This window comes from Nymphaea colorata, chromosome 9 (assembly GCF_008831285.2).
Source record: "Nymphaea colorata isolate Beijing-Zhang1983 chromosome 9, ASM883128v2, whole genome shotgun sequence".
NCBI lineage: Eukaryota > Viridiplantae > Streptophyta > Magnoliopsida > Nymphaeales > Nymphaeaceae > Nymphaea > Nymphaea colorata.
In genome coordinates, this window is record NC_045146.1 from 20,956,382 (window position 1) to 20,967,531 (window position 11,150).

The 11,150-nt window shown below is 38.4% G+C and overlaps 1 protein-coding gene across 1 annotated transcript; it reads right to left on the reverse strand.

Annotated features, from left to right (window-relative positions):
* Window positions 1–211: 211 nt before the first annotated feature.
* Window positions 212–2,695, reverse strand: LOC126410396 (uncharacterized). Its single transcript, XM_050079696.1, has 2 exons — window positions 1,411–2,695; window positions 212–1,120 (listed from the first exon to the last, which is right to left on the reverse strand). Exons 1-2 carry the CDS (start codon window positions 2,111–2,113, stop codon window positions 1,083–1,085), a joined length of 741 nt encoding a protein of 246 aa, XP_049935653.1. The 5' UTR covers window positions 2,114–2,695; the 3' UTR covers window positions 212–1,082.
* Window positions 2,696–11,150: the final 8,455 nt, after the last annotated feature.

Consider the following 11,150-nt stretch of genomic DNA (forward strand, 5'->3'; position numbering starts at 1 on the left):
ATCACTTCTTGGTGAAGATCTATCAAAAAGAGTATTCGCAACCTCATTTTGAGCATCATTATGTGAAGAAGGCAAAACATCATCATCATTATCAACATCATCATCATTTATCCATAAAAAAAAAATAGTCATCTTCATGCTTGGGTTTATTTTCATTAAAGCCATTTTCTTCTTATAAAAATATCACATTTCTTGAAACATACACCTTATCTTTTTCAATATCATAGCATCTATACCCTTTTTGAGTTTCGGAATAGCCAATAAAGACACATTGAATAGCCCTAGATGAAAGTTTATCATTTTTGTCATTTAAAATGAAACATTTGCAACCAAAGACTTTGAATCTTTTATAAGTTGGCTCCAAGTTAAAAAGTTTTTGAAAAGGTGAAATATTTTCTAAAACTTTAGAGGGCATTCTATTAATCAAGTAAATGGATGTTAAAATTGCTTCACCCCAAAAATTTTTTGGAACATTTTTTGATATAAGAAGAGCTCTTGTTGTTTCAAGAATATGTCTATGTTTTCTTTCGGCGACTCCATTTTGTTGGGGGGTTTTGGGACAAGATTTTTGGTGTATAACTCCCTTTTCTTTTAGGAATTCTTCAAATTCATTGGAAATGAATTCTCCCCCGGAATCACTTCTAAAAATTTTAAGGTTTGCATCAAATTGAGTTTTGATCATGTTGTAAAAGCTTTTAAAATTCATAAAGACTTCCGATTTGCATTTAAGAAAGTAAACCCAAGCATATCGAGAGTAATCATCCACAAAAATGACATAATAAAGCAAACCACCTTTAGACATAATAGGAGCGGGACCCCATACATCCGAATGCACTAATTCAAAAGGTGCTTTTGCAACAAAATTTCTATTTCCAAAAGGTAAAGCCTTAATTTTGGCTTTAATACAATCATCACAAGAGATCATTTCTTTACATTTCTCTTCCAAAAAAGGGATACAAGACATTTTTCCTAAACTTGAATGCCCAAGTCTTTGATGCCAAACTTGAATGTCACTCTTCTTGACTATATTGCAAGTAGGGTTGGAAAGATCCAAATAGTCAACATAGTAGAGATCATTTTTCCTAAAACCTTCCCCAATCGTCTTCTTGGAAAGATGGTCCTGTATCAAAAATTTATTTTGTGAGAAGACAATATCACATCCATGATTTGTTATTTGAGAAACCGACAAGAGATTTAAGTTAAGTTTGGGAATAAATCTAACTTTTGGTATTTTAAAAACTTTTGAATTAAAATTTTGATCAATATTCCCAACACATTTGATTTCAAGAGGAGTTCCATCGGCGGTTTTAACAAATGGGCACGATTCTTCCTTAGTGCATTCGGTAAGCAAAGAATTACAAGGGGTCATATGAAATGAAGTTCCGGAATCAAGAATCCAAGAGTACTTACTTGATGATGTAGATGCCACGGTTGCTCCGGAGATTGGAGAAGTCCCTCCTCCTTTGAAAAGCGGTTGAAGAGCATCAATAAGCTTTGGTTGGAGGGCACTTACAAGTTTGTCTAGGTCAAATTGATTGCTTTCTTCATACATTGTCCCAGCCACACTTGTCTTTTTATCAAATCTCCTCAATTTAGGACATCTAAGTTTGGTATGTCCTTCTTCTTGACAATGGAAACATATAATCTTCTTGTTGCCATTATTGCTATGCTCATAGTTTCGATTAAAGTGAGGAGGCCTATAAGTTCTCATATGAGCACCGGGTCTTGAGGTAGCAAGAACACTTTCACTCTTGTCTTTTGAAAAATTGAGTCTATTCTCCTCCATTTGAAGTTCCGCTATGGCTTCGTTCATAGATGGCACTTTATGCCTATGGAGCAAGGAAGTTTTGACTCCATCATATTCCGATCTAAGACCAAGAATGAATTTATAAAATTTCTCCCTTTGGATTTGTTTTTCTCTAACTCCAATGTCTCTTGGATCATACCATTCGGGTTCAAATAGAGCAAGTTCGTCCCATAATTGCTCCATTTCTCCAACATATTCTTTAATGGACTTGTCTCCTTGTTGGAGACTTGCAATCTTCATTTGAAGATTGCACATGTAGGCCACATCCTTCATGGTGGGTTTTCTTGAGGAATTCCCAAGTTTCATGAGCAAAATTATGTTTTGCTATTTGGCTCATGGTTGTAGTATCAACACAAGCAATAATCCAAGTGATAATCTTGTGGTGTCCTATCTTCCACTCTTCCCATTTTCTCTCATATTCATTCATAGCCTTGTCTTTTTCAACTCCATCTAGTTCTTGAGCTTTACCATCTATGGTCTTTGTGAGGACTAATTGAGGTTCACTTTTTGACCCATCAACGAGTCCCCATAGGCCTTTACTTCTAATAAAATGTTCCATAGTTTTTGCCCAAGAAACATAATTTGATGAAGTTAATTTGGGAAGAGGTGTAGAGGAAGTTCTTTCATCCATAATGTGTACCTTGTAAAAGAGACGTTGAGGTAGTGCTAGGATGAAAAACAGCCACACAAAAAAGAAGCTTTCGACGCGTCAAAGACTGCCACAATCTTCACCACCAAGGGAGCTTTATCCCGTCACAAATATCACCAAAAGAGGCCAGCAAAATAACAGCACCTTCTTGTGTCAAATTTCAGCCAACAATATATCGAACACTTGGAGTGCTTCACAGCTCCAAGGAAAGAGTAATAATTGGATCTTCCAAGCTTGAAAGACAGCAACACAAAGAGCCAAAACCTGGCTCTGATACCATGTAAATCAGGTCTGATCTTGAGAATACAAATGCTTCAAGAGATACACTCTTGAAGACCCCAACAACTTCAATAGGTAATACACAACCAAGCCTCAAACTTGAGGAGAAGATACCAAATCTATTAATCTCAAGAGAAGAATACACAAGAGAGGCCTAAAAGCCTTAACCAAACAAGGGACAACAGTCCCATATATATAGTACAATGAAAGGGAGAGAAGAAGGAGGAGTTGGCTGTTGGGCCAGCTCCAACGGCTAGAAATCTAGCCGTTGGAAGCTGGTCCAACAGCTAGTTCCCTTTTACAAAAAGGAAAAGGTAAAAATAGAAAAAGAAAAGAAATAAAAAATACATAAAAAAGAAAAGGAAGCAAATAAAATAAAATACATAACACCTATGCATACATAGATATTCATATATACAAATCATATATGAAACATATGTATACTTACATAATGTCTAATATTTAAATTCTAACAGTATGAACAATATAATAGTGAATGTTTTTCAAATAACAGAGGTTTCAAAACGAACCTGACAACCACCTCTTAGAGCCTCGATAACGAGATACTTCATTTGGTCCCGACTGACGGTCACATCTTTTAAATACGCTCTGGCCACTTATCTGTTCTGCAAGAAATCATGTGAAGAATAAGCCTTAGAGCAGCAAATTTGCAAAATAAGAAGTTTACTTCCTTTTTTCAGAAATAAATTGAATAATACACATCATAAGAAAAACTTATCATAAAAAAAAGAGGAAAGATAAATCAGAATGTCAAGCAACCAACAGCCTGCTGCTACGCATAACAAAATAGTATGCGGACTATCATGAGGACTTTCAAAAAGAACGGGTAACAGTTTTTCAGAAATTTCACACTACTGAAGAGACAGCACGTTTCCAGTCATTGTGATCTAAAACTAAAGAAAAGCAGGCAAATAAAAACATCAAAGTGAATAACATCCTCTGACGGTCTGACCTGCAAAATCAGACAATGTTGTAGCTCTCATTGAAGGATTCGTGGTGAGATATAGACAAAGAATTTACTAACTTACTAGGAAAACTAATGACTTGAATATTTTTCTCTATATTTGACCTGAAGAGTTGGTCAATAACCATATTTTTCAGTTAATATAATCCAGTAACTTTGAATTTCCTTGCAAAGCAATCAAAGGTCATCCTTAATTTCAGAACATTGAAGGTTTAGCTAATGCAGGAATGAAGCTGCATATTAGTTATGTTTTTCAAGTTTACCAAGAAGCTCTTGGGTGACCTTGTATACCTAAATAAATTTATCTTGATTCATGCACTGCAGGATAAGTCACTGCAAAATCAGAAACAAGACAACCTCATTACATATAACCAAAATAACAAAAAGAATAGCAGGTCTCCATTATGTAATGCTGCTATATGGTAATGAAAGAGCCAATCAAGAACTTGACCGACTTTGACCATATATTGTCCTTGTCCATGGAGTCATGGACATTAATGCCAGTAATACAGTAACAAACAATTAAATTTATGAAGAGAAATGAACAGATGGGTATAAGTAACAAGTTTTAAACCTCTTTGGCTAGATCTTGCTAGACTTGTTTCTGTATTGTCTAAAGACTAAAGCTAAACTGACCTAATGTGATTGGGGTTCTAGAGTAACAAAAAATCAAAGGAACCCATGCAGGTGGTACAAATTGCATCAGGTGTAAATGCAGTCATCTTAGGTAGCACAATTACAAATTTAGAACCCAAAAACAAAGTGGTCTCATTCAGGCTGGTCAAGCGTAACTGAAAATTTCAGACCTATATAGGTTCAAAATCACATTCAACAAAAGAGATGGCAATTGATAATTTGACACATTCCAGAACAGAAAAAGTGAACATAAAAAAGTCAGTATTCTTATGGGTCTTTTCTGGACATGGTTTATGTTCTTTTGATAAGGTTATGTCAACAAACACTATGCTTATAACAACTTATCAGAATCACAAACTTAAAGCAAAAACATGCCAAAATCTGGCACATTTTTTCATAATTCTGTTGTGACAGTTTAGCTGTTGTAAGTTGTAACTGATTTGAGATTCAGATGACATCAGCTCTAAAAGTATTCTATATTGGGATTAAATGGGTTTGTTTCAAGGAAGTTCACATATTAACTCATTTGCATACAGAATGTTCAGATAGTCCAAGTCAGTTCAGCCATAAATTTTACAGAATTCATTGGCTCAGATACTAAAACAGGTTTCAGAAATGTGTCCAGTATAAAACATATATAGATATGCATAAGCTTCGGGTTTGGGTCAGTGACCAGTACACTTACAAATTTTGCATGGTCAAAACAAGTTTAAGATTTAGAACCACCATGATCACAGGTCTGTCGATATCAAGTTAGTTGGACATCTATTTGGTTACGGTAGCAGAAGCATAGGTTTCAAAGGCCTTTTCAAATATATGTCATCACAGCACTCTATCATTCAACAAGGGACAACCATACAAATATTAAAACATTTTCACCATGAAATTCACAGATATGATAAATGACTGCTCAAAACAATTAGGAAATGGACAGACCATTCTTTCGTGTAATCTATCTTTGGAAAGAACTATATTTCCATTATCATTTATCAACTACTCCAGTAAAGGAAAAGAATAATTATCTCCAGATTTTACCTATGTTTTTGCAAACTCTGTTTCTTCCTGAACCATTTGGAAGACACCCTCACTGGACTCCTGAAATTTGGTTGCTACATCGACAGCTGCAATACGATCATCAAAACTCATTGGAAGATATGCACTGAAAAAGTAAAAAGGGAAATTTTAGATTTTCTAGTGTTTTTGGCAAGCATATGAAGAATTTTTTTGTTAATTTGAGCAGCCAACATGGCACTTCAAAGAGTGAATGATAAACAAATAATGCAAGATAAGACTATTAAGAGATTGACTGATAACTTTTGAGGAAATGACTGCAAACCTTAAATTGATTGCAATTCTGTCCAGTAAATGTTCTCGTACAGCACCTTCCTCTGGGTTGTAGGTAGCAATTAGAAGTGGTTTGCATGGACGGCGGAAACTTATACCTTCACGTTCCACAATATTAACTTCTTCTGTCAACACATTCAACAGCAAATTGCTAATCCCTTCATCCAATAGATTTATCTCATCAACATATAGGACACCTCTGTGAGCTTCAGCGAGTAGTCCTGGCTGGAAAACAGTCGTTCCTGTCTTAACAGATTCTTCAACATCAACAGAACCAATAAGTCTGTCTTCTGTTACACCCAGCGGGATCTAGGAAAACATACTTTAAGTCAGGTATTCAGAAAGATAGGAAGGAAAAAAAAAAGTTTCTGTTCAGCTGCTACCTGAATGAAAGGAGATCTAACTACTTGAGTTTTAACGTTGCCATCAGCATCATACTGTAGTCTGCTGGCTAAACCATCTTCCCACCTAGAGAATGCAAATATTATGACAAAAAAGAAGAAAAGCTAACTCCGCAGGTTGATCAACCACACCTTCGCATTTAAGTGTGTTGGGCCTTGCGTTGATGCCCATGCGTCCAAGCAACGGAGCTAACTGGACTAGGTGAAAGAGGATGGCTGATGTCATTGGCATAGAATTGGCATCTAGAGATCAATTTGTGCAGTCATGTAATGAGCATGTCATTGGCATTTTCAAGAGGGCGAACCAACTTTCAGACAAAAATGTGTGGTTCGCATGATGTTCGAGCATGTAAACTGCCCGTTAGGCCAAATGCAGAAGTGAACCGAACATAACAAACAGTAACTATTACACGAAAAGGTATGTCTCTCAGTAAATTCCACAGGTACCGTGTATGCCTTAACGACGACTGCTGACAAGAGTTCCATCTAAAAATAAACAATGTCACTGAATTCGAGGCTTCCTGCTACCAGAGTCCGGGATCAAATTTTCATATTGATAATAACGGCTTCGAAATTACATTTACAGTATTTAATAAATGTATGGGACGGTAATATTCCTATGCAGCTCAACTCCGAACTCCAGCCAGCATTAAAAGTTAGAGGAACTTGAGCAGAACTATGCGATAGCAGCTCAAGTTACTAAGCTTACTCTTCAGGGCACAGTGGGTCCGCGTTGGATATGGAACCGACGACCACCTCGATGGGCGGGAGTATGGCGTGCAACCCTCTGGCCATCACTGTCTTCGCCGTCTCTCGCTTCCCAGAGATTGCAATTCCGCCAATTTCGCGATCGATAGCACCAAGCAGCAAAGCGGTCTTTATCACATCCTGCCGGCGATCATTGACGGAAGGAAAACATCCATCAGTTCACATATAGAGAAACTCGACACCAGAGGAGGCAGGGAAAGAAGAGTAAGGAAAGAGTCTAAAAGAGAGAAAAAGGAGACTAAGTTTTTTACGTGGTTCGGTGAAGCACACCTACGTCCACGAGAGAGGCTCTTCCACCGTATGTGGTGTTGAGGTTCATTCTACTACTATTTATAATGTTACACCGTGTGAGATGTACATATACATTTCATGTTGCTAATGTTTTGGGAATGACTTTCCCTATTGAGTCGTTGCATTCTTGGATCCTCATTTGTAACCGTGGCCTGATTCCCTTCATCGTCATCTTCTTTAGTAACTGCCATAATCTGTAATCTGGCTGATTTATCATTTTGTGTAAGGGTGGCATGATTTCTTTCATCATTGCTAACCGTGGCCTGATTTCCTTTGCCTTGTTGTTTAGTAACTGACATAATGGCAGCCTGGTTGATTTGTGATTTTGTGTAACTGGCGCGGGACGTTGGTCAGACCCAGTTTGTCTCGAAGTGAATTAAAGAGGGTGCTAGACAATGCCTTGGTGAAGATATCAGCAAGTTGTTGAGAGGAAGACACAAATTGCGTGGTAAGTTGTCCAAGCGCGATCTTTTCACGAAGGAAATGATAATCCAACTCAACATGTTTCATTCGAGAGTGAAAAACTGGTTTGATAGAAACCTGTAGGGCTGACATATTATCACAATATAAGATTGGAGCATGGGCTAGATATATTCCAAGATCTTTCAATATATATTGAATCCATGTAAGTTCGGCGGCGGCAGAGGCCATAGATCTATATTCTGCTTCTGTCGTAGAACGAGCGACAGTAGGTTGTTTCTTAGTTGTCCAAGAGATACAATTTGTACCGATGAAAGTGCAATATCCAGTAGTTGAGCGTCGAGTATCGTGACATCCTACCCAGTCTGAATCAGAGAAGGCATGAAGTCGAAAATCAGGCTGGGGAGAGAGAATACAACCATCAGAATTAGTTTCGTGAATGTAGCGGAGTATATGTTTAACAAGCTGGAAATGGCTATTCTTCGGTGTCTGCATATACTGATTGACATAATTAACACTGAATGAGATATCGGGCCTGGTGAATGTTAAATATTGTAACCCCCCAACTAGACTGCGAAACAGTGTTGGATCTGAAAAAGGTCCATCATCAAGAGGTGATTGATAATGTTGAACTAAAGGGGTGATGGCTGGTTTACAGCTAAGCAATTTTGCACGTTCGAGAAGACTAAAGGCGTAACGCCGTTGATTTAAGAACAGTCCAGATTTGGTTTTAACAACTTCCACACCTAAGAAGTGATGAAGATATCCAAGATCTTTCATGGCGAACTCAATACTCAACTCTTTGATAATCTGTTGAAGGAGGATACTATTGCTTCCCGTTAGTATGATGTCGTCAACATAACGTCAACATAAAGAAGGAGAAAGATAGTACCTTGAGCTTCTTGATAAACAAACAAAGAAGAGTCTGAGATGCTGGCGTAAAAGCCTTTGGTTAACAAGAAGGAGCCAAACCGATCGTAGGAGCCTGGCGAAGTCCGTACAAAGGTCGGTGAAGTCGACAGACATGTGTGGGTTTGGAAGGATCAACAAATCCTGGTGGCTGTTCAATGAATACAGTTTGATCCAAGTTGCCATGGAGAAACCCATTTTTGACATCGAGCTGCTTAATGTCCCACTTGTTGGTCAAGGCAATAGTAAGAACAATGCGAATAGTAGCCGGTTTTATGACGGGAGAGAAAGTTTCCATGAAGTCAACACCAGGAATTTGGTTGAACCCGCGAGCTACCAGTCGTGCCTTCAAGCGTTCCAAGGTGCCATCGCTTTTTAATTTGGTTTTAAAAACCCAACGCGTGCTTACCACATTCATGTTTGGTTGTCGAGGAACTAGAGTCCAAGTTTGACAGTGGTGAAGTGCGTGTAATTCTTCTTTCATCGCCGCGACCCAGCCATCATGCAGGAGAGCATCTTTCACTGTTTTGGGTTCTAAAGGAATACTCATAGTGAGAAAGTAGCGAGGATTAGGCTTAACGACACCAACCTTTTCTCGAGTAATCATGGCATGAGAGTTTGATGATGGAGGCGGAACCTGAGTTTCTGCGGCATGGAGATCGAGAGATGGTTCAGCTTGAGGCGGAAGCTCGTCACTAGACGATGGTGAGACGGCTGCAATAGGGGATAGCACAGCTTGTTGGATCATGGAGTATTCGTGAGGAGAAGATGCAGTAGGGGTAGCTAGTAACATTTCTGGAGTTGGGATCTCTTCATGATGCATACACGGGGAGGAGCCAACAACAAGCTGTCTATCATCCACATTCTGAGTATTATTAGGGGGCTCGGTCCAATCCTTGAATGTTGTAGGTTGCAGCTGATGTTCAACTTTGGAAAACAATATGTCAGGCTTGTGATACGGAAAGTTAGCTTCATCAAAAACCACATGTCGTGAAGTATATATACAACCAGTAGGAGGGTATAAGCAGCGATAGCCTTTGTGAATGGAACTATATCCCAAGAAGACACAAGGTAATGATCTTGGTTCAAATTTATGCTTGGCATAATCTTTCAAGTAAGGGAAGCAACGACTTCCAAAAATACGAAGGCATGTATAATCTGGTTTCTTCTCAAAAACACATTCAAATGGTGATTTCATTTGCAAGGTGGGTGTAGGCAACCGATTGATTAACCATGCAGCAATCAAGAAAGCATCGACCCAATATTTCATGGGTATATGGGCATGGAAGAGCATGGTGATGCCCAACTCAACTATTGACCGATGACGCCGTTCAGCCAGTCCGTTTTGTCGTGGCGTTTTGGGGCATGATTTAATATGTCGGATGCCATGATTTCTCAAATAATCTTCTAAGATCCGACTATTAAATTCACCTCCTTCATCGGTTTGAAAAATTTTTAGTTTTGTTTCAAATTGACGTTCAACTAGTTTGTGGAAATCCATAAACACTTGACAAAGTTCAGATTTGTGTCGAAGAGGATATAGCCAAACAAATCTTATAGCTTCATCAACAAATATAGCATAAAACTGAAATTTTTGTGTAGACGTGATAGGGGCTGGTCCCCATAAGTCACAATGAACACGTTCAAGAAAAGTTTGAGAATGCTCTTCTACAGGAAGAAATGGAAGCCGACACATTTTGGCAAGCTGACAACTAGAACAAACTGACAGTCTTGATTGAGGTCTACTCACCTCAATATTATTTTTGCTAGCAAAAAAATCAACTATCCGATGATGAGGATGACCCAAACGTTGATACCACGTTTCTTTATTGACTGACCAAAACCTGCTGGAAAAGAAGACTGCATGCTGCCGATCCTTGAAGTTTTCTTGAAATGCATAAAGATCTCCGGTTCTACTGCCCGAAGCTATTAGACGATTGTCCCTCTTGTCCTTAACAGAAAAACTATCAGCAGAAAATTGAAAAACATATGGATATTCAGATGTTAACTGACTAACAGAGACTAAATTCTTTTTAATTTGAGGCACCACTAGAACATTATTGAGGGGTAGGCATCTTTTTCCGTTTTGAATATCAGCATTTCCAATATGGGTGATACTTAACTTTTCACCATTTCCCACCATAATTTGATCATTACCATGATATTCAGTATAGTTTGTAAGGTTACCTGGATCAAACGTTATATGTGTGGACACCCCCGTATCAGGAAACCATTTGTCATCATGTCCATCAGCTATCTTCATTGCTGCCAAAGCGTGTGGTACTTCCTGCACTTGGAAAGCGTGATTGAATCGATGCCAACAATTAGCAGCATTGTGATTCATTTTGTGGCAGATTTGACATTGAACACTTTTGTTCTTGTTTTGGTTATCTCCACGTCCACCATTCTTGTTTTGATTGAGCTGAAATTGTCGTCCTTCTTGGGCCGACTGAAAATGTCATCCTCCTTGGGCTGACTGAAAAACTCCTCCTTGGGCTGCTTGTGTGAATTCTCGCCCCTTTGAGTTAAAGAACTGACTTCTATTTGATTTAAACTTGGAATTTGAATATTTCTTGCTGTAAAAAGCAACCTGCTGACTAGTATCCTCATGATACATACTCCGCATAGTTTCATGACTCTGGAGTAAAGCTACCACATCTA

Coding starts and splice junctions, on each gene's coding strand:
- LOC126410396 (XM_050079696.1), bottom strand. CDS start 2,113: ATGAAACTTGGGAATTCCTCAAGAAAACCCACCATGAAGGATGTGGCC. Junction 1,121..1,410: donor CGTGGCATCTACATCATCAA/GTAAGTACTCTT, acceptor TTTTTGATACAG/GACCATCTTTCCAAGAAGAC.